Consider the following 26285-nt stretch of genomic DNA (forward strand, 5'->3'; position numbering starts at 1 on the left):
TAGCCTCCTCCAATGTTATGTTAGGCGAACTATCCAAAATAGACTCATAGGGAATAATTTTTGCAACTTGTACAGCTTCTTTGGCATCATTTTCAACCTCTGTTGCAAAATCTGCAACCTTTGAAACCTGAGGTGCAAACTCTTTAGAAATATTTAGAACCTTTGGAACTTGAGGTGCAACCTCTGTTATAACATTTGTAACCTCAGTTGCAAAATCTGCAACCTTTCAAACATGAGCTGCAAATTTTATTGCAAAATCTGCAACCTTTGGAACCTGATGAGGTGCATCATAAACATAAAACATAGAAATAAATAAGTTATATATATTTATTCTAAAAAATAGAAAATAACACTAAACATTATCATCTTCATTATGCCCACAACTAGCAAATAAGTGATACCTATTTGAATTAGTACCTTTATTTCAATACCAAATTGTGAACTATATATGATTATATTATATGGAAAACATGAATATCATAGTTGTGGGTTGTGACCCCATACATGTGCAATGATATGTTTAACATGAAAACAATTAACCAATGCAAAATAATCATTTTATTAGATAAGCAAAACTCACATTACATAATTATAATATTACAAAAAGACAAACTTAGTATTAAGCTCACACAAACTCATCACAAATGAATATAATGCAAAATTCAACAAATTCAACAAGAAGACCAGAAAAAAATAGCATTAAAATCTAATGCAGGAGACAAAATGTAAACATTCTTAATCTTTGAATATATATGTTTCAGTTACCTTCCAATTATTAATACATAACTCAATTAACATTGTTGTTTATATATATAGATGGCATGCCAAATTCCAAAGTGTATCATTGAGACTTGGTTATATTGGGAACATATACTGTGCATTTCTTTTCAGTGACAAGAGGTTCTCTTCACTTCTGCCTCTTGTTGGACTCAATTATTATGCATCGATTCAATCTTGCAACCCAAACACAACTTCAAGAACAGCTCAAAAATCCCATTGTGCCCAAAACAACTCAAACATAAAAGAATATTCATTGAGACAATTCAACAAACATTTGGTGCCAATAATATCAAACCTACATAATAGGATCAAAACATCTATAGTGGCTTGCTCTAACAAGTAAGTCATAACTAGTGACTTATCACTATATTTAGTTTTCTACAATTTAAGATCTCACGTACTAATAATTAGGTTTGAAAGTAGTTAGAGAAGATGAAGATGGGAACATGACCCCTTATTACTAATTTCATACATATATATATATATATAAATATATAAAGACCAATAAACCAATTCTATTTCACCACATTTTCTCACTATCACTCACTACAACACTATGAACTTCCATGGAAGAGAGCTTAATTACCTCTAAAATGCTTTTGGAGAGGCAAAGCTCAACGACGACATTGATGATTGGCAACACAAGCGACGTGGATTGCGGGACTTTCCAGAGTCGGCGAGTAGTGGGGTGGTTCGTGAATAGAAAAGAAGAGAAAGAGAGGGTTGGACTGTGTTTGGGTTATGGTGACAAAACAGAGAGAAGATTAAAGAGATTGTAAAAATGAATTGGGAAAGTTAATTTTAACATAAAATTTTAAAAAATAAAATATAAAAATGGAAAACATAAAAAAGACACCGTAAAAATAGAAAAAAGTAGTAAAACATCGTGAATAGGGAAATTATACATATTTGAATATATAAGTATGTTTAAGCAAATTTGTATTTCATATTATTAATTAGTATTTGTGCACACTCTTAAAAATGACTTCTTGTGGTGTGGGTGTGGCAGTTGTGGCAGGTCAAGGTTTTGTGGGCATGAACCTAACAATCGTAAACACGGCCGGGCCGCACAAATTTCAGGCAGTGGCGTTACGGAACAGTGCCGATCAGTCGACATTTTATAGCTGTAGCATCGAAGGGTATCAAGACACATTATACATACATACTCACCGGCAGTTTTACAGAGACTGTGACATTTACGGAACCATTGATTACATCTTTGGTAACGGTTCTGCTGTACTGCAGAATTGCAATATCTACGTCAGAAAGCCACTCACCGGCCATTCCACCATCATCACAGCCCATGGCCGAACCGATCCCAACCAGAACACTGGCTTTTCCATACATAATTGCAACGTTTTGCCCACTCCCGACTTGGCCGCCTCTAACGCTAGAGCCCGAAGAGGCAGAAAAACCAAGACTTTTCTGGGGAGGCCGTGGAGAGATTACTGCCGAGTGATCTTTATGCAATCCTACATGGACGAGTTCGTCGACTCAGTTGGCTGGCACAGATGGGACAGGAGTAATTTTGGTTTACGTGATTCGTATATGGCCGAGTTCGATAACTGGGGTGCTGGATCGCATACTACAAAGCGAGCCAAGTGGTTAGCTGTCCACCTCATCAACGCCACGGAGGCTCAGCATTTTACTGTGTCAAGTTTCATAAATGGTGATTTATGGTTGCCGAAGACGGGAGTACCTTATACAGGAGGATTAGTTTAGCTCATTAATAAGTTTATATACTTTTTTTTTTCTTTTATGTATTTTTTATTGGGTGGAATTACAAGGTGCAACTTTATTTCTATTTTATTTTTTAGATTAGGAATCATTGAGAGTTGTGGTTGAATTTAAAATTTTATCTCAATTATTATAATTTAATAAATAATATTAGTTCTTGTACTGGTGTTAGACATGTTATGATGAAACTATCTACAAAATTATTACGACTCTATGAATATATTTTTTTCCTCACCGGTTAATTTATAAATAAAATATTCAAAATTAAAACCCAACTAAAATATTTTGAAATACTACAATATTGTCATTTGAATGTTCTTCTTCCAAGAAAAATTGAATCTTTTATAGTTTTAATTTGAAAATTAAAAAAAAATGGAAAGAATTACACAGTTTTTCTGCATCAACAACATTTCATCATACTCTGTTGACAATCTCTGTCCACATTTCATCCTCTTCTATAGATCACTCAACTGAGAAATGGGAGAGTCCATTGACTTGATAACTTGTGGACAGAGTTTGCTTAATGACTTGTGGACAGAGAGTTTTGAAAAGTCTTTTGATACGAAGAAGATGAAAAGTTAATGAGTTCTGTTTTAAGGAATTTACATGAAATATGAAATATGATTTTATTTTTTTAAGTTTGTTAAATATGGGTTTTTATCTTTGTGCTTTTTTTGAGTTTTTAAAAAATATTTTTATGGGTTTTTTCTCTCCATATTTTAGTAATATTATTTTTGTTTTACCATTTCTTTTAATAATCCGTAATTAGTTATTTTGAAAATTGATGTGAAACAAGTTACCACTATGAAATTTTTTTTTTGGGTTTTTTCATCTATATGGATATAGAAAATTCTTTACTCATTAGTTTTTATCTAAATTGACTTGTTTTCTAACTTTGATAATGAGTCATGTCATTTTTCATATTATTCTCTATCATTCATCTAAAATAATTACCCATGATGAGTGAATTAGACGTTTCACTTTATAAACTTTATATATATATATACATATATAAATATATATTTATATTCAAACTTTTAAAACAATTAATGAAATAATTTTTTTTATCCTAACAGAATCACATATGTTCAATGCTTTCTTGTGACCTTTCTTCATTTGAAAGCCAAAAAAATTTGATTTACATCATAATGTACCAATATGTTGTAATTTGCATATGATATTTTGAAGTTGCTTTAGTTGCAAATGAAGATTTCTTTTTATGTTGCTTTAGTTTCAAATTAGATTGCTTAAATTGTTGAAATTTGTATATGATTTTTTTTAAGTTACTTTCGGTTGCATTGGATTGCATAATGATGATTAATTTACAATATGAGGTTGCTATAGTTGCTTAAGATGATAAAATTTGCATGAGTTTTTAATATGATGCTATCATTGAATTAGATTGCATAAGGTTGCATAAGAATGATTAATTTACATAATGAGATTTATATATAGTTGCTTAACATGCTGAAATATATAAATTAATTTTTATAAGTTGCTTTGCATAGCAAGTTGTAATTTGCATTTGAGGTTGCATAAGGATAATTAAGTTGTATATTGAGGTTGCTATAGTTACTTAATATATTGTAATTTGCAAATGACCAACGCTTTAATTTGAATTTCAGGCTTTTTAAGTTGTTTATGTTACATCAACTAAATTAGCCTCATGTAACCAAATAAATTTATAAATATAAATATGCAACTTAAGCAATCTATAACAAGTAAAACAACTTAAATAACCCAATGCAACCTTCAACAACTCACAACAACCATATTTCAACCTCATAAGGATGAAGTTTGAGGTTGTAGTGAATTGAATGCTTGCATTTGAGGTTGGAGTGGGCTGCATAAGTTGCATAAGGATGAAATTTGCAAAATTTAAAAAAAAAAAAAAAAAGTTGTTTTTATGTTGCATTGGATTGCTTTAGTTTGCATTGAGCTTGCATTTGAGGTTGGAATGAGTTGCATTCAATTGCATAGACTTGCATTTGAAGTTATAGTGGGTTGCATGAACTTGTATTTGAGGTTATAGTGGGTAGCATGAGAATGATAAAATTTGCAAATGAATTTTTTAAAGTTTCTCTATGTTGCACTGATGTGTTTTAGGTTGCATTTGAGGTTGAAGTAAGTTGCTTGGGTTGCATTCAATTGCACGAGCTTGCATTTGAGGTTGTATAGTGGGTTGCATTAGGTTGTAGTGAGTTGCATTTGAAATTGCATTTGGGTTGCTCTAGAATGCATTTGAAATCACACTGGGCTTGCATTTAAGGTTGTAGTGAGTTGCATTTGGGTTTCTCTAGGTTGCATTTGAATCTGCATTGGATTGCATGTGTCGCTTTACACTACAAAATACATTTTATGGGACACTTTTTTAGGACACGCACCTAAATACAAGTCCTTAAAAATGTTTATAGAGTTTTTAGGACATTCATTGAGAGTCCTGAAAATACACAATTTAAGACTCGCAATAAGTGTCCTAAAAAATATGTGAGTCCTAAAAAATCTGGGCTGAAAAATTAGGAATGGGGACTTTTAAGGGCTCGCAATTAAGGGCACCCAAAGCAAGCCCTTAAGTGTGTTAAGTAAAAGGCATAAAACTTTTCACTCTTTTTCGAAAATTAGAGGGTTTACAAAAATTTTCAACACAAACACAAGAGAGAAAAATGAAATAACTCTATCACATTTGGGAATTTAAGTTCGGTAGGGCTTGGGGCGGCTGGCCGGAGGTGGATGCGAGGTTGACGGCGGTTGCTGGGTGGTGAACAACGACGAAGGAGTGTGGTTTCTCGGCTCTAGCAAGCATGGGCTCTCGGCACCCAGGGAACTCTTCTCCGATGTTGTGGGTTCTCGGCTACAGCACCTTAGGTCGCGGTGGCGTGCGTCTCGGTGGCGGGGCAACTTTCTGGGTTCACAGCAGAGAGGTTTGTGGGTTCATGGCATAGCAGGTTTTTTTTTTTAATTTTTTTTTTAATTTCTTTGATAAATAAATACTTTATCTTATATAAATATATATGCATGTTATTTACTTATATTATTATTTTTTTATTCTATATTTAATATGGCAGTATAGTTTTTTTTTCTTTTTTTATTGAATATGAGGTATGTTTGAGTTCATTTGATAGTGTTAGTATATATATATATAATAATAATAATATGTATAATTGTATAATGCTCTAAATATAATGAGATGGTTATTGGGTTCATTTGGCATAAATGAAGCTTGATTAAATTAAATGATATTTAATTTTTGTGGCATGAGCTTGTGAGTTAACTTATAGGTACTTTCTTGATTACCTTTTCAATTTACTTATAAGAATGGGGTTGAGAATGAGTATATTTTGAGTTATTTTTTTGTGGTTGATTTAATTATAATAATATATGATATGATTTTAATTTTGTTTTCCCATTGAAATATGGCACAAGTTAACAAAAAAAAAATGAAGAATCTCTTTTTATTCTAAAAAAAGTGTTTGCTTTTAGTTTTGTTTAGCATTGAAGATATCTTTTTATTCTAAAAAAACGTTTGATTTTAGTTTTGTTTTCTCATTGAAATATGACATTAGTTAACAAAAAAAATGAAAGTGCTAGGTTGCTTTTGAAAAGTTGTCATCAAAACACATACTTGTAGATATTTCTAACTAGAACTTTCATTATTGGGTTGATGAAAAAGGGTCAAAGAGTAAATACTAGAGAAAAAATAAATAGGAGATCCATGGAATATGGAAAAGATTAGAGGAAAATATTCGTGAACATTATTCTATTTATTGTTAATTTTTTAAGAATTATAAAATAATGTGTTTATGATTTATAAAATATTTTAGTGAGTCCTTTTAAAAGTAAAAGATTTAGTGGTTTGAAACACATGGTATATGCTCTCTAGGAATCAACATGATTTACTATTTAAATTATACTTATGTGAACTTTTCATTAAATGTCAACATCTGACATTTTTCTTTTTTTATAATGTTGATAATAATGTTTAGGTTAATATTTTGATAGGTCTTAAAGCATTGAATTGGTAGCTAATTACAAGAGGTATGTTGTATTTGATTTAGTTTTAACAAATTTCAATCTTTTACAATTTTGAATGATAACTGTATTACTTTAGTGGAGTATCAATATCTTAGATATTCATCTGTAGTGAAGTAGGTTCTAGGAATTTTGTGTGTTGCGGTGATAATGGAAGATTGAGAACTTGCATGTCTTGGTGAAGTAGGTTCTGAGAATTTTGTGTGTTGCGGTGATATATGGATGAAAACTTGTGTGTTAGTTGATTTGTTTGACATATTGGTGTTGATTATGATAGATGGCTAGGCTAGTAAATTAGGGGATATGCTGTCCGATTTTCTTTAGATTTTTTTATACTTAGTATTTGTTTTCTATGTTTATTTTATTTTCTTAATTTTTATTTTTTATTAAAACAGATAGGCACAATATGGAAAAGAAATGGATGTCAGCTGATAGGTTGTCAGTAGAATATATAAAAGAGGTCGATGAGTTTCTTAAATTTAGTTTGGATCATGCCAAAGATCCAAACTATATTTGTTGTCCTTGTAGTAAGTGTTGAAATATGAAAAAGATGACCGCCACAATGATAAAAGAGCACTTATATTTCCACGAGATAGACAAAAGTTATAAAATATGGTATTGGCATGGTGAAGAGCTTCATGTTACTCCGGACCCTCCTAGGATGAATGAAGTTCAGAATTATAGGCAATTTAATCATAATGATAATTTAGATGAAATGATTGATGAATCATATTATGAATCAGTAGTGGATCTTGTTAAGTTTGAAAATCTTCTTAATGACGTTGAAAAGTCGATTTACCCTGGTTGCACTAAATTTACAAAGTTCTCAGCCCATCTTAGATTGTAGAATATGAAAGCCAAAAATGGATGGAGTGATAAGAGTTTCACGGAATTGTTAGTTTTTTTGAAAGATTTATTGCCTGAAGAAAACGAGACCCTCGTGTCATTTTATGAGGCTAAGAAAACTATGTGCTCATTAGGCTTGCAATATGAAAAAATACATGATTGTCCTAATGATTGCGTATTATATCGGAATAGCCTTGTAGATGCGAATTCATGTCCTACTTGTGGTGTGTCCAGATGGCAAAAGAAAATGAATTCAGAGGAAGTTAAGGAAGGAGTACCAGCAAAAGTTTTGTGGTACATTCCTCCAATTCCTCGTTTGATTCATTTTTATAAAAAAATTTGATCATGCTAAGAATTTGACTTGGCATGAGAATGAGAGAATGAAGGACGGTATATTTAGACATCCTGCTGACTCACCAGCGTGGAAGACAGTGGATTTTGAATGACCTTCATTTGCCAATGAACCTAGAAATATTCGTCTAGCTCTTTCTACGGACGGAATTAATCCGCACACTTCTCTCAGTAGTAAATATAGTTGTTGGCCTATTATGCTAGTCATATATAATTTACCGCCATGACTTTGTATAAAGAGGAAGTTTGCCTTATTGACCTTGCTGATATCAGGACCTAAACAACCTGGTAACGATATTGACGTCTACTTAGCTCCCTTAATTGATGACTTGAAAACTTTATGGAATGAAGGGGTTTGGGCTTATGACGCATACCGAAAAGAAGAGTTTACCCTTCGAGTGGTGTTGTTATGGACAATCAACGACTTCCCTACTTATGGAAATTTATCTGGCTATAGTGTAAAAGGATACAAAGCTTGTCCTATTTGTGAGGAGAAGACTTTTTCTCAATATTTGAAACATTCCCGCAAGGTGTGCTATATGGGACATAGAAAATTCTTGCCTCGGAGACATTATTTTAGAACTCGGAAAAATGCATTCAATGCTGAACAAAAGTTTGGTTTGGCTCCAGTTCCTTTGACTGGGAATCAAGTACTTAATAAAGTATCTGTAATTTAGTTTAAGGTAGGAAAACCTATTGTTTGTCCAATTAAGAAGAAGAAGGGTCGTGGAAAGAGTGTTGGCAAGGATAAGACTGAAGTTATTTTGACTAGTGCGGATGAGTCTACAAGTCCTTGGAAGAAAAAATCAATTTTCTTTGAGCTTGAATATTGGGAAAACTTACTTTTGCGACATAATTTAGATGTTATGCACATTGAGAAAAATGTGTGTGATAGTCTAATAGGAACTTTTTTAAATATTCCTAGTAAAAGTAAGGACGGTATTAAAGCTCGGAAATACTTGGCCGCATTGGGCTTGCGACAAAAGCTACATCCAAAAGCTGGCCATAACAGAGCATTTTTACCGGCAGCTTGTTACACACTCACTAAGGATGAGAAAAAAGAACTTTGCGGTTGTTTATACAATATTAAAGTTCCAGAAGGGTGTTCTTCAAACATATGAACATTGGTGGATATGAAGAATTTGAATTTGGTCGGCATGAAATCTCGTGATTGTCATGTCCTATTCCAACACATTCTACCTGTGGCTATTCGTGGTGTGCTACCTAGAAAGGTTCGAGAGATAATCACACGGATGTGTTTGTTTTTCAAGTATTTATGTTGTAAGACGATTGATGTTTCAACATTGGACAATTTACAAGTGGAGATTGCTATAATCTTGTGTTACTTAGTGTTGAGTCTAGTTTTTGTCATGTTTAGGTGATGTTTTAAGTAGTCTTTTATTTCATTTTTCTTTCATATTAGTGCGGGTTTATGCTTTGTTTGTTTGTCTTTGTGAATATCAGGAAGAATTGAGCACTTGGAGGAAAATTTCAAAGAAAGGGAAGAAATAACCAAGTTTTTCAACATATTTTGAGAAAGGATGGATCTCAACATGATTTGGAAGTGTTGGTGAATTTTTGGGATGAAAACTTGAAAAATTGAGAAATCCCTTAAGAGCCACGACATGAGCAAAGTAGAGCCGCGGCTAGGTGGTGAAATAGAACCACTGTTTTGAAGGAGATCCACGGGCCGCGGCATAGATGGGCATCAACCCAGAATTCGTCGACACGGGCCGCGGCATGGTTGACTAATGCCGCGGCATGGAGAGAACCTTTCGCCCAGGAATTTAGACACAGGCCGCGACATGGTGTATGTAGAGCCGCAGCCCGCCTCTCTTAAAAATTGAATCCTAGGTTTTAATATGGCGAAAAGAGAGAAAAGAAACACGTACGGACTGGGGAGAAGTTCTTGCTTGAAGGCTGAAGGCTTGGAGTATTTGTACATGTTTTTCTTCTACTTCTTGATGTTATCTTTAATTTTTGTTGTGATTAGCATTATGATTATGAACTAATTTTCTGTTTAGGATGTTTAATTGAATCACTTGAATCCCTATTATGAACTAATGCAATTTCAATTCTCTTCTTCTTTAATCTTCTTCAATTCCATATAACCTGTTCTTATAGACTGATTATTGATTGGCCATCTATAGTCATATATATATATATATGTTTTTAAGTCAAAATCTGAAAAGTGAGATTTGAATCTGCTGTGGTTATATTGGACATAATTCTAATTTGGAACGAAAGTATCTGAATTAATTGTGTAACTGTTTATTAAGTTGTCAAGATTAATGCTACCTTTGTGGTTCAATTTACCATAGAAATATAGGAAATTGTCACCTAGGTTGAGTTTATAATTCATAGTATGATTATAGGTTGCTGTATCAACTTGTTAATTGAATTAGGCAAAAAGAAGAACTCATACTTTGCATTAGGGAATAATAGGGAGGATAGTTGATGAGATTAAATATCCTAATTGTTTCTTTAGTGGTTAAATTAAAAGTTTTACTATTAGTTGTGATTCCATTTAATTTTCAATTATTGTTTCCGCACTTTATAGTTTCTTTTGCTGTGTTTACAAAAATCAAGAATTTTAATTTATCAAATAGAAAGAGAAATTAATTGACTGGTAATTGATAAATCAGTCCTTGAGGACGATACTTGGGTTTTACCATTTTATTACAAATTGCGACTGTGTGCACTTGCATAGCAAAAATATCGCATCGAATAACGAGACTACATCATCGAATCGAATAACGCTCGGCCCCATGACTCCATTCACCATCGATACACATCCTCTAAGCGTCACGAATCTTACCGCCTCTAAAGCTTATTTTCCTGCACATAAAACAGAAAGGAATGAGCCTAATGCCCAGCAAGGAAAATCTAACACATAGTCATACAAATAAATTTCATAATAACGTAAAGACATATCATAACACATAATTCACTTATTATAATGGCCATTATTACTTGGGGTCCCATAGACTAAACAAGCTTATGCCCATGAGATTAGTGGGGTCCTACCAGCTAAATAGGCATATGCCCACCATCTTTTTGGGGTCTTGTTAGTCATATGGGTCATATGCCCAAGCCTACAAACATACACATATACATATCATAACACTTTTAATAACATAAAACATATAGATAACATAAGCACATAACATGTTGATTCTAGCCTATTTTCCTTACCAAAGTTACCGGGATATAATGGACTGAGTTGGGACTTTTGGAACACTCCTAAAACCATAAGAAAGAGTGAGTCTAAAGAAAGGAGATGAAATGAAAGAGATGGAAAGACTAAACCATAAAAAAAACATACTTACCGACTTATATGCTTAAGAGCTTGGATTCCCTAACCAAAATAAGAATAAGGTTAGGGGACTGAGTAGAAGGTTTTGAGAAAGGAAATAACATAAAATACAGAAAGGAACTAGAGTTTTGGGTTTACCTCAAAGATTGCAAGATCAATCTAACCTCCACCGAAATACTATAGAACTCACTTCCCAAAGTGTTTGATAAGCTTATGATGTTTAAGCTTATAGTTTTTCCCCAAACCAAGTGTTTACACTCTCACACTCACTTAACACTAGCAGCTTCTGAACTTAGAGCAAATGGTGAATAATGGCTGGGTACTAGGTCCTATTTATAGAGTTTGGGAATGAAAATATCTTGATTTTACTTGAATAAAGATAATGGATTTTTAGGTGAAAATCATTTGAATAATCGTTCAGCAGAGGCTGAAGACTCGTTCAAAAGATGCTGGACTGTTGAAGGAGTTTGAATGGCTGATAGGAAAAGAATTCAAAAGTGTTTGAAAACATGCTGGTGGAGGCGATATATCGCCCCCTATAGGCGATATATCGCCTGGACCACTGTTCCCTAGGCGACCGTGCATCGATTCATGTTTTCCGTATCTACATGCTGCGATATATCGCCCCCTATAGCTGCGATATATTGGCATACGCTGAATATTTAAACACGAAATTACACAATTTTAGCTAAGTTTGAATGGAGTAAACAGCCTTGACTAAGCCCTCAACGTATTCAAAGCTGCTGACTGACCCTATAACATTCAAACTTTACTCCTTATTAAATTTAATCCTCAAAAATACTTAATCCTTAATCACCATTCATAACATGTGCTTAAAATCCTATTGGTTGGTGTCTAAACCTTATAATATAATAAATATAATCCTTAATATCAGTCACATTAATCAAACCTTAGGTTATACTTAATATTCTTAAACTATAGATTAAACTTAGAAAATCTATAAGTACTACTATGAGTGTCCAAATAATTCCCGGTCTGAACCAAAAATCCATGGTAACAAAGATAACACTAAACATACTATAATACTACTAACATTTAGCTAAGTAAAGTTCTTGGACTCTACAATTCTCCCCTACTAAAAAGAATTTCGTCCTCGAAATTTACTTATCACATAACTCCGGATACCAGCCTTGCATGTCCTCCTCTAACTCCCACGTTGCCTCGCGTTCAGAACTATTGCTCCATAGGACTTTGACTATAGGAAAGCTCTTGGACCGTAACTGCTTCATCCCTCTATCTAGGATGCTAACCGGTCGTTCCTCGTAATTTAAGTTTTTCTGGAGCGCTATCGTATCGTTCTTGAGGACGTGAGATGGGTCTGACACATATTTGCGTAACATCGAGATGTGGAAGATGTTGTGACTATCGGCTAGTGCTGGCGGTAGGGCTAGTCTATACGCAACTGTTCCCACTTTGTTCAATATCTAAAAGGACCTATGAATCGGGGACTAAGCTTGCCTTTCTTTCCGAACCGCTTGACACTTTTCATAGGAGATATCTTGATCTCCAACTTAGAATTCCACATCGCGTCGCTTGGTATCCGCATATCTTTTCTGTCCGCTTCGAGCAGCCAGCATATGCTGTCTAATAAGCGTTACTGCTTCTTGAGCTTATCTAACAGCTTCGGGCCTTAGAAGCTGCCTTTCTCCTACCTCTTCCTAGTGCAACGGTGATTGGTACCTTCGTCCATATAGCAACTCATAAGGTGCCATTCCGATCGTTGACTGGTAGCTGTTGTTGTACGAGAACTCGATCAGTGGTAAGTACTTGTTCCACGATCCTCCAAAATCAAGTACACATGCGCGTAGCATATCCTCTAAAATATGAATCGTACGCTCGGACTGCCCATCTGTCTGAGGATGGAAAGCTGTACTAAGGCTTAACTTAGTACCCATAGCTTGTTGTAAGCTTCTCCAAAATCTTGACGTAAATACTGATCCTCTATCTGACACTATAGTCTTGGGGATTCCATGCAATCGTACAATCTCTTGGATGTAGATGTTTGCATATTGGTCTGCCGTATATGAATTCTTAACAGGCAGAAAATGAGCCGACTTGGTTAGTCTATCTATGACTATCCAAGCAGAATCATGCTGCTTATTCGTCTTTGGTAGCCCCGTCACAAAATCCATGGCTATATCATCCCACTTCCATCCTGGTACGCTAAGCGGTTGCAATAAACCTGCAAGCCGTTGATGCTCCGCTTTCACTGGTTGGCATACCAGACACTTAAATACATACTCCACTATCTCCTTCTTCATCCCTGGCCACCAATAGACTGCCTTGAATGAGTCATCTTGGTAGACCCTGGATGAACTGAGTACGGGGCATTGTGCGCTTCTTCTAGGATTGTCTTCTTAATACTTTGATCGTCTGGCACGCATACTCGATCCTTATATCTCCATAAACCTTGACTGGATATTGAGAAGTTTGTAGTCTTGCCTTCTCTGACTGCATCCATGTGTGCTGTTAGTGTGTCGTCATGTCCTTGACCAATTTGTATATCCTCTAACAAATTTGATTGGATAGACAGGTTAGCCAGCTTGTCTACAATCACTTCTATTCTGGCACTGATAAGCTCCTGCTGTAGCGACTTTTCTATTCCGGACAAGACTGCTAAGTTCCCATAGCTTTTCCTACTGAGCGCATCAGCAACTACGTTCGCCTTCCCTGGGTGGTATAGGATTTCGCAGTCGTAATCCTTGACTAATTCTATCCACCTGCGCTGCCTCATGTTGAGCTCCTTCTGCGTAAAGAAGTATTTTAAACTCTTGTGGTCCGTATAAATCTCGTACCGTTCTCCGTAAAGATAATGGCGCCAGATTTTCAATGCAACGACCACCGCTGCCAACTCCATATCATGAGTTGGATAGCGTTGTTCATACTCCTTCAACTGACGTGAGGCGTAGGCTATCACCTTGTCATTTTTTTGCATCAACACGCATCCCAATTCTAGCTTTGATGCATCGCATTAGACAACGAACTTGTCGTTGGGTGTTGGGACACTAAGTACTGGTGTTGAGCAAAGCTTATCCTTAAGCAACTGGAAGCTTTCTTCACACTTATCGTTCCAGTTAAAATTTTGTTGCTTTCGGGTCAGGTTGGTGAGTGGAGTGGCTATCTTAGAAAAGCCCTCTACAAACTTTCTTTAATAACCTGCTAGCCCTAAGAAGCTTCTTACTTCTGACGCGTTCTTTGGCCTAGTGCAATCCTTCACGGCCTCTACCTTCGATAGATCTACTGCAACTCCATCTTTCGATATAATGTGCCCGAGGAACGCCACTTGCGAAAGCCAAAACTCGCATTTCTTGAACTTTGCGTAAAGTTTATGCTCCTTCAATCGCGTCAAAATCAACCTTAAGTGTTCCTCGTGCTCTACTTTGTTTTTGGAGTAAATTAAAATGTCGTCGATGAACACAACGACGAATTTATCCAAATAGTCTTTGAAGACCCTATTCATTAAGTCCATAAACGCGGCTGGCGCGTTAGTAAGACCAAAGGACATAACCAAGAACTCGTAATGTCCATAACGAGTCCTAAAGGCTGTCTTAGGGATATCTTTTTTCTTTACCTTGAGCTGATGATACCCAGACCGTAAATTGATCTTTGAAAATACAGTCGCGCCTCGGAGTTGATCAAACAAATCATTGATCCGAGGTAGCGGGTATTTGTCCTTAATCGTTACTTTGTTCAGCTCATGATAGTTTATGCATATCCGCATACTTCCGTCCTTCTTCTTCACGAATAGTACCGGAGCTCCCCCATGGTGAATGGCTTGGCCTAATAAAACCCAAGTCTAGGAGTTCTTGTTTAACTCCTTGAGTTCCGTAGGTGCCATCCGGTATGGTGCTTTAGAGATAGGCTCGGTCCCCGGTACTAATTCTATCGTGAAGTTTATCTCTCGAGTTGGCGGCAATCCTGGCAAGTCATCGAAAAATTCTTCTGGAACTTCTTGTATAACTCGAACATCTCCATCCTTAAGTGGCGTCTCCCTTTCCACGTTCGTGATGCTGGCTAAGAACGCTTGACATCCTTTCTCTATCCTTTGTTGAGCTTTGAGAGATGATACTAACGGGGTGCGTAATCCTGAAGCTTGTCCCATGAAGCATCGTCTCTGATCGTCAGGAGTCTCGAACATCACCTTCTTGCGTTTGCTGTCGATCGTTGCGCCATGCCGTGCTAGCCGATCCATGCCTAGTATTGCGTCGAAGTCCTTGATCACTAGCTCTATCAGGTCTCCTTCTAGTTCTATGTCCTCAATCTTGATCGGTACGCCTCGTATTATTCGTGATGATAGAACTACTTTGCCCGAAGGCAACTCAGTTACAAACCTAGTTCTAAATCTTTCACTAGTTTTTCTATCATTCCTAACGAGATCTATGAGTATACAGCTACCAATCAAGCGATACTAGAACATATACTATCGAGGATAGGATCTGACCTGTAAATCCTTGTTACTAGCATGGGTTCCTCCTTGGGTCAATGCAAAGACTTTGGTTTGGAACCATCGTTTAATCCTTCTTCTCCTCACTAACATTCATCAGAATCCTTTCTACTTCGATTGCCGTCTCAAGAACGTCGGCATATGAAGTGTTTCCCGGGTTCGCTAGTTTAACCCCCATCTCAATCTTTGGTCGGAGTCCTCTAACAAACTTGTTCACCCTTAGATAGTCGGTTGGAACCAACTCTGCTGCGAACTTTGCTAAGCGGTCGAACTGACGAGCATATTCTGCCACTGTTAAATTCCCTTGCTTCAGATTGGTGAACTCCTCAACTCTCGTAGCAAGTACCGCTGAATTGTAGTACTTCTTGTGGAAGAGCTCCACAAATCGGGTCCACGTCATAGTGGCAGCATCGTGGGATTGCTGGACCAAATCCCACCATATCCTGGTATCTTTCTTGAGTAATGACGAGACGCAGGATATGCGGTTCGTATTACTGAGGTTCATGCACGTAAGAATTGGCTTCACATTCCTTAGCCACTCTTCTGCCTCAAAGGGGTCTATAGTCCCTTCGAAGTTTGGAGCGTGCTGCTTACGGAACCTCTCATACACTGACTCCATATTTGGTACTGGATGTGGTGCGTAGTTCGTCACTGGCCATCCCCCATATGGACCAACTTGTTGGGGTGCTAGGGCCATTTGTTGTAGCTGCGGCTGCGGTTGCGGCGGAGGCTGAGGCTGAGTCTGCGCCTGTTGACGTTGTTGCTGCAAGAGTTCCTCGACTTGTTGTCGCCGTCTAGCGATTTTCGCGGTGTTGTCAACTGACGGTGTCGGCGCGTTGCGGCTAGTAGTAGCACGCACTCCTCTTCTGTGAACTGGAGGGCATCATTGGTCGTTGGAACAACGTTGGAGGCGTTTCCGTTGGTGCGTGCAGATCTTCGGAGCGACATCTTCACCAAAAGTTCTAACAGTCGAGAACTTGTTAGAACTTACCCTAATAGGCTCTAAAGCAAAAACTTATTCTAAAACAAACATATCTCGGACCTATTTATTATGACTTCTTATGAAAAATTATATAGGTCTTTATTTATTATTAGAGTGGGTTTCTATACTTAGAAAAACAAGTCATCTTTATTTTTTTCTAAGTGTGTTTCTAATCATCCTATATGACTTAATTCTCAGGCTCGAAACTTATCTTTGTTCCAAAGTTAACCATATTGAGGGAGGGCTGGGATCAGTAAAATCGTTCCCACTACTAAGGCCCCCTAACTCTCAATAAAGAAACTTGGTTCATTGATTTGTATCCACCCTCACTGAACTTAGTCATTATTTATTTTATTTATTACTTATTATGATTGCGAAAATAGAATCAAACTCATACATGATGATAAAATAACATGAAATTAATTTGGAAAAAAAAAATTTCACTTATTACAATCATAAAATAAAGATTTAAACAAAACAAACAATGAAAAACTAGCTATCCTAAAAATCGGGATCTTCTACATCCGATCTTTCATCTAGCATATTATCATCTATCTCCTTATAATCATCGTTGTCTTGAGCCTCAAAAGTTCCTCGGGGAAGATTCAAGAAGATCCTATGTTGTTGCTCACTAGTGAATTGAAACTCTAAATCATAGGTGAACTTAAGTATGAGAGAATAATATCTTAGGGCTGCTTGTAAGTCATCATCATTATTTATATTCTCCCATATTTCTTCTAAAGTTAAAATTGCTGAAGGAAAATCTTTTAAAAGCCTAATTACTAGGACATATTGTTCTGCAGCTCTCATCATGATTTGCTTAGACTCTTGAAGGTGACCTATCTCTTTGTGGAACAAGATCAATCTTTGAGTGATCTTTTCTAGTGCTCCTACGGTGTTTCTTGGTTCCCTTATTCTTTTTAAGATCTTAATGGCTCGGATATCTTGGTAGGTTAAGGCTCCGTTCATTCTTAACTGAAACACAAACACTAAAGTTGTTAGCTATACACATAGACAAAGTAACTTGTAACTTGTAACTTAAACACTTACTTGGCGGTCCGATTCGGAGCTTTGAGCATGTGTATCGAGGAGAACTTCATGCGAAGGAACCGTTTTCTCTGATACCAACTGTAATGACCCACTACTCTAGACTTTTTGGACCATTAACGAAACTATACATAAAACTTACATTTTCGCAAAAATGTAAGTTTTATGTATAGTTTCGTTAATGGTCCAAAAAGTCTAGAGTAGTGGGTCATTACACAAGTAATGCAAGCATATTGAAAAATTGGTTTGTGGAATTGTCTGGAATGAGTTGAGCATATATGATAGAGTCCAAGTGCTGAAGTCATTTTTGTGATATATTATTGATTTCCCTAATTGAACTTTACAAATTGGACTTTAAGGCAATTGAGCTGAAATTCTGGTTATTAATATTGCGATTGAGATTTCATGAGTTTTGGCAAAGCAGTGTAGATGGTAATGATGGTTTAGCTTGTTCATTTTGTGTTCGTTTCTTTTTGTTAGTTTAACTTGGTCTTTACTCGAGGGCGAGTAAAGGTTAAGTTTGGGGGAGTTTGTTGAGTCTAGCTTTTGTCATGTTTAGGTGATGTTTTAAGTAGTCTTTTATTTCGTTTTTCTTTCATATTAGTGCGGGTTTATGCTTTGTTTGTTTGTCTTTGTGAATATCAGGAAGAATTGAGCACTTGGAGGAAAATGTTAAAGAAAGGGAAGAAATAACCAAGTTTTTCAACATATTTTGAGAAAGGATGGATCTCAACATGATTTGGAAGTGTTGGTGAATTTTTGGGATGAAAACTTGAAAAATTGAGAAATCCCTTAAGAGCCACGACATGAGCAAAGTAGAACCGCGGCTAGGTGGTGAAATAGAACCACTGTTTTGAAGGAGATCCACGGGCCGCGGCATGGCTTGAGAAGGTCGTGGCATAGATGGGCATCAACCCAGAATTCGTCGACACGGGCCGCGGCATGGCTGACTAATGCCGCGGCATGGAGAGAACCTTTTGCCCAGGAATTTAGACACAGGCCGCGGCATGGTGTATGTAGAGCCGCGACCCGCCTCTCTTAAAAATTGAATCCTAGGTTTTAATATGGCGAAAAGAGAGAAAAGAATCACGTACGGACTAGGGAGAAGTTCTTGCTTGAAGGCTAAGGCTTGGAGTATTTTTACATGTTTTTCTTCTACTTCTTGATGTTATCTTTAATTTTTGTTGTGTTTAGCATTATGATTATGAACTACTTTTCTGTTTAGGATGTTTAATTGAATCACTTGAATCCCTATTATGAACTAATGCAATTTCAATTCTCTTCTTCTTTAATCTTCTTCAATTCCATATAACCTGTTCTTATAGACTGATTATTGATTGGCCATCTATAGTCATATATATATGTTTTTAAGTCAAAATCTGAGAAGTGAGATTTGAATCTGCTGTGGTTATATTGGACATAATTCTAATTTGGAACGAAAGTATCTGAATTAATTGTGTAACTGTTTATTAAGTTGTCAAGATTAATGCTACCTTTGTGGTTCAATTTACCATAGAAATATAGGAAATTGTCACCTAGGTTGAGTTTATAATTCATAGTATGATTATAGGCTGCTGTATCAACTTGTTAATTGAATTAGGCAAAAAGAAGAAGAACTCATACTTTGCATTAGGGAATAATAGGGAGGATAGTTGATGAGATTAAATATCCTAATTGTTTCTTCAGTGGTTAAATTAAAAGTTTTACTATTAGTTGTGATTCCATTTAATTTTCAATTATTGTTTCCGCACTTTATAGTTTCTTTTGCTGTGTTTACAAAAATCAAGAATTTTAATTTATCAAATAGAAAGAGAAATTAATTGACTGGTAATTGATAAATCAGTCATTGAGGACGATACTTGGTTTTTACCATTTTATTACAAATTGCGACTGTGTGCACTTGCATAGCAAAAATATCGCAACACTTAGAGCGATTCTTCCCACCTTCTTTTTTTGACATAATGGTGCATCTTACAATCTATTTGGTTAGAGAGATTAAACTATGTGGACCTGTTTATTGAAGATGGATGTATCCCTTTGAGCGATACATGAAGATTCTTAAGAGTTATGCTAGAAATAGAAGTAGACCCGAATGATGTCTTGTTGAATGCTATATTGTAGAAGAAGCCATTGAATTTTGTTCAGAATACTTGCATGGTGTGACAAGTGTGGGCGATCAATCTACATTAAATAAAAGTAATGGCTGTAACGCCCCGATTTCCCGAGACGTTACTTAGGGAGTCCACTTAAAAATAATAAACAATAAATACTTTAAGACACTAAGAGAAAATATTTATTTAAAATTTAAGCAGACAATGAGATCTCATTATTTAAAAATAAAAATGTTGGATGCTAGGTTTAATAACAAAAACATAAAGAAAATAACCATTCAAGTCTAAAAATTTAAAAACATAACATTTATTTCTAAAAACATAAAATCCTCTAACATGTTCCGTCCATGCCTCGAGCCCGCACTACTCACCTTTGCTTTGCCTTTACCTGCACACAGAGTACCCCTGAGCTAACGCCCGGTAAGAAGAGCTATGTAGGACATAACTCCACAAACCAGAAAACATAAACTTTCAACTAAACATAAATAAACATCATAAGCATAATAATCATCGTGCGATATATAAACACCATATTACACTAACATAATGTGTGTTACACTCACACACATAAACACTAACAAGTCATGTTGATCGGACATGAAATGTAATCTGCCTTGCCTGCGCTGTACTCACACTCGACATTCCCACGGTGGCACCTAGTCTAGCCTGCGCTGTACTCACACTCGGCCGTTCCCTCGAGACATCGTTGCCCTGCCTGCGCTGTACTCACACTCGGCAGTTCCGTGATGGCATCCTATTATCCTGAGTTATACACACCCAAGATAATTCCTGCAAGTGCTAAAATCTAGTAGCACGCCTACTTTATCATCTAAGCATGTCTACTAACTAAAATCCCTAGCACTATCCTCATGCTAGTCAATCTAATGCAACAATTCAAGTCACAAATATAATTACATAATTAAACAAATAAGAAAACAAGGTTGTACGCATAACGTACACCCTGTGTGCATATTTTCACTATTCTTACCTTAAAGAGTGCGCTTTCCGCTGACGTGTCTCGAGCCACTCGCTGCGTCACCTCGATGACCGCTAGCTCCTAGACGTCCAATTACACAGATAAAATTCAGGAAAAATAAAATAGGCGTTAAGGTTTTATTTCGAAACTTTAATTATCGAAATAATTTAACTATGCCATTTTAACATGCATGACACGTAAATTAAAACAATTTTCCACAAAAGGTTCAAACCATCATGTCACATACACAAACAATGATGTTTCTAACATATCGCATGAATTCATATAAATACTTTTTATGTGAAAATTACCAAAATATCCTTTAATATCATAATTACATTAAAGACTCAATAATTTTATAAAAATTATCATATGACAACAAAATTTAATAAATAACCTTTCCAAAACCCTAAATAATCAGCAAATTCTCATATAAGACCAGAAAAATAATTTTTAACATTTATAAATTATTTTTCCTCAATTTCTCAAATAAAACCCAAATAATATAAATAAATACACAACCAAGCCCAAAAATCAAACTAACATACATAACTGTTTAAAAATCCAAAATAAACTTATAAAAATTATTTTAGAATTTTCTGGGCAAAATAACTATTTTTTTTAATTAATTTTATAGAAAAACTAATTAACTAAAGAAAAAAATTCATAACTGATTAAAAATAGAATCTAACTATACAGATCAGTTTCTACACCCTACAGTAACATGCAAAAATTACCTAGGGTTCAGAACAGTAGCATTAATATTTTTTTATATTTAAAATATAAAATAAGCCAAATAAATCATGAAAATTACATAAATGATAAAAATTCGAAATAAAATTACAGAGAGCCTTAGAATCTCATTTTAAACATATACAAAAATTCTCAGAATTTTTAGAATACTTATAATTTTGCACATTTATTTTCTTAAATCACATATTTAAAAAAAATAATTGAAGAAAATTATCAAACACGATCAAAACTTAAATCCAAACATACAAAGCCATTCTAAATCATAAAAATATCATTGAAACATAAAATCATATTTTTCTGAACAATAAAAATATTTTTCATAATTAATCTTTATTTAAACTTCAATAAATCATAATAATTCAAAGAAAAATCAGACAAATATGAAACCAGTTGGAAAATGCTCTAAAATTAATGAACTAATTTTTAAGATTGAAAAACAAAAAAAAACACCTCAGTAAACACCCAGATCGGGTTCGTCGGAGTTCTCGCCGTAGTTGTTGTTTTCTTCGGCGCCAGCGAGGTTGTTTCTTTCGTTTCCGGCTACCCCAAAGTTCCAAACCACTTGGAAACTTCCCACACGTGTTCCAGCAGTCCAAAACGACCCTAAGACACACAAAAATCACACCACAGCCGCCTTGGTCGAAGTCTTCTTCTCCAACGCCGGTGTACCGCCAACAATGGAGCTCAAAATTGGTTTTTCTTGCTCTAGACCATTTCAGCCTGTTTCTTCACATCAAAACCGATTCTTGGAGTCCCCTAAGCTTGTTTATCACCAAACACGCACACCATACACTCTTGAACACACTTAAATCCAAAATTATCCAAGAATATGCATTTTCTTGGATAAAAATGGTGAATCACAATCCGAGGCTTTATAAATGTATTTCTCACACTCAAAATGTTTATTCCCTCCCCTAGAATGATTCTACAAAATTCATTACTGCCCAGATTTTTCCCAAGTGCAAGAACTCAAAAATTTCCTCTCTTTTAAAAAAATAAAATAAAAACACTCTCTTTCTTCAATCCTTTGCTTCCCTCAATATTTCCACGATTTCTCCTTTAGATTATCATGGTAACACGTTTTAGAATAGGTTTAGAAAATAAGTTAGCGTTTGAAGTGGTAAAATCCTCTTTTCAAGGAATTCTTTATTTTTTTCCTTTAAAAACAAAAATTAAAATGACTAAGTTCCACAACTGATATTATCAGTTAAATTTTGAAAATTTAACCAATTTTATGAATATTTAATCATGTTAAAACAGAAGAAATAAAGCCTCTAAAATGCCCCTTGAACCAATCCCAAACTTGAGGGTATTATGGTCTTTTCGCAAATTCAAATATTTAATATTATGGCAAACCAAAAATTACACATAATATGATAAAATAATTTCAAGCATATTATTATTACTATTATGCTCATAATAATAATAATAATTTTTAAGTAAATAAATAACTTAACCCGAGCCATTATTTATTCACTTGACATTATTCTCATGTTGTGATTCCACAAAAACTCAAACATGATAAACCATGAATTTTATTTCCATTAGAAGTCATACATATCCAATAATCCATCAAAGGAAAAGAAAGAAAAAAATGACAAGGATGCACACAGTGAGAAAATTACGAAATTTCCCTTCTGGGAGAACGGATATTACAATGGTGGTTATGGTGGAAAATGTGGTGTTATATGCTCAATAACTCAAGATGAAATACATGAAGCACACTGTCTTGTATTGCAAAACATTGATGAGATTCAACCTTACATCGAGTAAGTTATCTTAGACAATATGATATCATAAAACATTGTTGTGATATTTGTATTGATTTATACTAATTTTGTATACATTTATGAATGAATCATTTTGTTTGGCTTTGGAAAAAATATCCATCTAAGTCAAAGAACCAAAAATGGATCCAAGATGAACACTATCGCACGTTTAGTACTTGGTTAGAGAACAAGGTATTGATTTGAGTAAATAATTTTATATCTTTTGTTTTGATTGCGTGACATGTAATTAATTTTTATTTTATTTTTGGTTTTTAGCAAATGTTGCAATTGAAGTGATTCAAACATCAAGTCATGTGTCAGACATAGTTAAGTGGATTTCTCGTGGTCCTTCTCTGAATGTGTTTAAGTACACATCATACATCGTCAATGGTACTCGATTCAATACTTTGGAATGAGATAATGTAAGAACCACACAAAATAGTGGAGTTTTTATTGTAGCAAAAATTGTGCAAATCTCTAGTTCAAAGGACGAAAATCCTATAGAGTGTGATATGACATTTTATGGAGTAATCCAAGAAATTTGGGAATTAGATTATATTACAACTAGAGTGCCAGTCTTCTTGTGTGATTGGGTGAAAAGTGACAAGGGAGCAAAGGTTAATGATTTAGGTTTTACATTAGTTGATTTAAAATAGAATTGGGCACAAAAATGATCGTTTCATAATGGCAACACAAGCCAAACTAGTTTTTTTATATGAATGATCCCTCATACAAGAAATGGTCAGTCGTGGTTCCTACTCGACCGATAGATTGGAGAGACAGAGAATGATGTATATGACCTACCACTCTTTCAGCAACCTCTCACAATTCCCGAACCATAGCTTACCGAATACCCTATTGATGATAGTGTAGATGACGATGATATTTGTTTGTGTTTTGATGGTGATGGTGTATGGGTTGATCATATAAATTGATAAATGTTGACTTGTTTTGTTTTTCTTCTTAAGGTTAGATGTGTTCATTCTATATTTAATTTTCCTATTATATTGATGATTGTCTATTAATATTGTTAATAATCATTTCTTTTTTAGATATTTCCATGGCTGATCTAGGAGGTTTTGATGATGATTATCCACTTCCTGGACTTTATGATGATTGTCTACTTCCTGGACTTGATGATGTTGGCAAGAGGAGAATGATGATGATGGTATAGAGGAGGTGGGATCTGGTAGAGGACTATGTGCCATGCTAGATCAACATAGCCAAGATGCGAAGTGAAGGTGTTAAGGTACCAATCAAGTTCAACGAATATGGACAAGCAATCGGTACAACGAGATCAAAATTAGGATTAATGATCGGATCAAATATAAAAAGGTGTGCTTCAATCACACACGCGAATTGGGATAAAGTCCTAGAATCAGACAAAGAAACATTTTGGGATACCATTAAGGTTTTTTCTCTATCACTATAATATATGTTGTTTGTATTTTTAATATAGACTAATGATATATATATTTTTTTCAATTGTAGGCTATGTTTGACAGACTATAAAGCAAAAAGAAAAATTATGTCAAGGGCGGAAAAATGATGGAGATCATTCAAATCCTATCTGACTAAAGTATGCATCCATGATAAGCTAGATGCAAATCCGACCATCAAGACATTCAAAATGCCAAGAGATTACTCACAGTTGATCACTAAAACAGAATGGGATGAGTTATGTGTTTCCCGTATGACTGATGATTGGAAGAAAAAAAGAAAAATACATCAAGATCGTCGAAAAAAAAAGAAACATGACCACCATATGTCATGAGGTGGGTATTTGTTGGCAGCAGATAGGCTACAACAACCAAATTTTGGACTCAAGGTGTCTGAAATTGACAGGTCACAGTTGTGTTTGGTGGGACATTCTAAGAAAAAGGGTGAGTCGATTGGTCCCAAGGCAACAAGCCTAACTTGCAACATAGTAAGAACTACTAACTTAGTTTTAATGAGAATAACTATATTTTTATATTTTGTTTGCATGAGCATTATAGTCAGCTCATGAGTGATGGAAAATTTGAACCTGATGGGTCTAAGGATGTGCTTACTATGGCATTAGGCACCCCTGAGAGTAGAGGGTGAGTGAGGGGTATTGGGCTCGGTGTAACGCCTAGCCAATTCTGGAAAACCCCACAATCCAGTAAGAAGAATGGAAAATAATTTGAGACTTCCTCAGTTAACGCTCGATTTGCAATGACACTACAAGAAATTCGGCATTTACCTACCAATTTCATTTGTGGGTAAAAATGGTGCATTGGTAGGTAAATCCCTTTACCTACCAATTTTGACCAATAACCTATTGGTAGGTAATAGTTAGTCGAGAAAGGTATTATTACCTACGATTAGTATATTGGTAGGTAAAAATCATGTGGGCCCCACAAAAATGAGTCAGCGTCATTGACCTAGTGTTTGACGTGGCATTATACGTGGAAAGTGATGTGGCACTCCACGTGACACTCCACGTGGCAATTATGTATCAAGAAAGCTGTCATGGAAAATGACGCGTCTTCCACCGTGGCAGGTGACGTGGCAGATGATGTGGCACGTAACAGTAGCTTATTGGGCCACGTGGCAGTGTATCAGGGTCGAACATTTACCTACACTTAAATATGTGTAGGCAATAATTTAATTTATTGGTAGGTATTAAGTTCTCACATTTACCTACACTTAAATATGTGTAGGCAATAGTATAATTTATTGGTAGGTAGAATTGAATTATTATTTTGGAAAATATTTAAAATTAATTATTTATAGATGATACATTAATTTAATTAATTAAAAAACAAACAACTTTTATAAAATTAAATAAACATATATTATAAAATGTTCAAACAAACAAACATAAAAGATAAAATGTCCATAATAATTTATCTTTAAAGTTTTGAATTAAAAACATAAAAAAAAACTAAGAATCATCTTGTTCCTCTAGCATTGAAGGGACGGGAGAATTTCTGACATTTGCATCAGAACATTGATCTGATGGAGGCGGTGGCATCATATTGTTTTTCCTTAGTATTTCTACAACAATACTTAGTTGGTCATTTGTAGAATCAAGTCGGTCGTTTGCTTCATCAAGGCGTTGGGCTAGCTCATCATATGTTGGCTTATTTGACTCAGTTG

At 35.2% G+C, this 26285-nt stretch overlaps 1 protein-coding gene across 1 annotated transcript; it reads left to right on the forward strand.

The window, feature by feature from the left end:
- The first annotated feature begins 1754 nt into the window (after positions 1–1754).
- On the forward strand, positions 1755–2707 carry LOC133815852 (probable pectinesterase/pectinesterase inhibitor 20). Its single transcript, XM_062248637.1, has one exon. The coding sequence runs from the start codon at positions 1762–1764 to the stop codon at positions 2500–2502; it is 741 nt and encodes a 246-aa protein (XP_062104621.1). The 5' UTR covers positions 1755–1761; the 3' UTR covers positions 2503–2707.
- Positions 2708–26285: the final 23578 nt, after the last annotated feature.

The sequence above is a fragment of the Humulus lupulus genome, chromosome 2 (genome assembly GCF_963169125.1).
Source record: "Humulus lupulus chromosome 2, drHumLupu1.1, whole genome shotgun sequence".
In the NCBI taxonomy this organism is placed as follows: domain Eukaryota; kingdom Viridiplantae; phylum Streptophyta; class Magnoliopsida; order Rosales; family Cannabaceae; genus Humulus; species Humulus lupulus.

What these genes read in the sequence shown, in the direction of transcription:
- LOC133815852 (XM_062248637.1), top strand. Translation starts at nt 1,762, where the DNA reads ATGACTTCTTGTGGTGTGGGTGTGGCAGTTGTGGCAGGTCAAGGTTTT.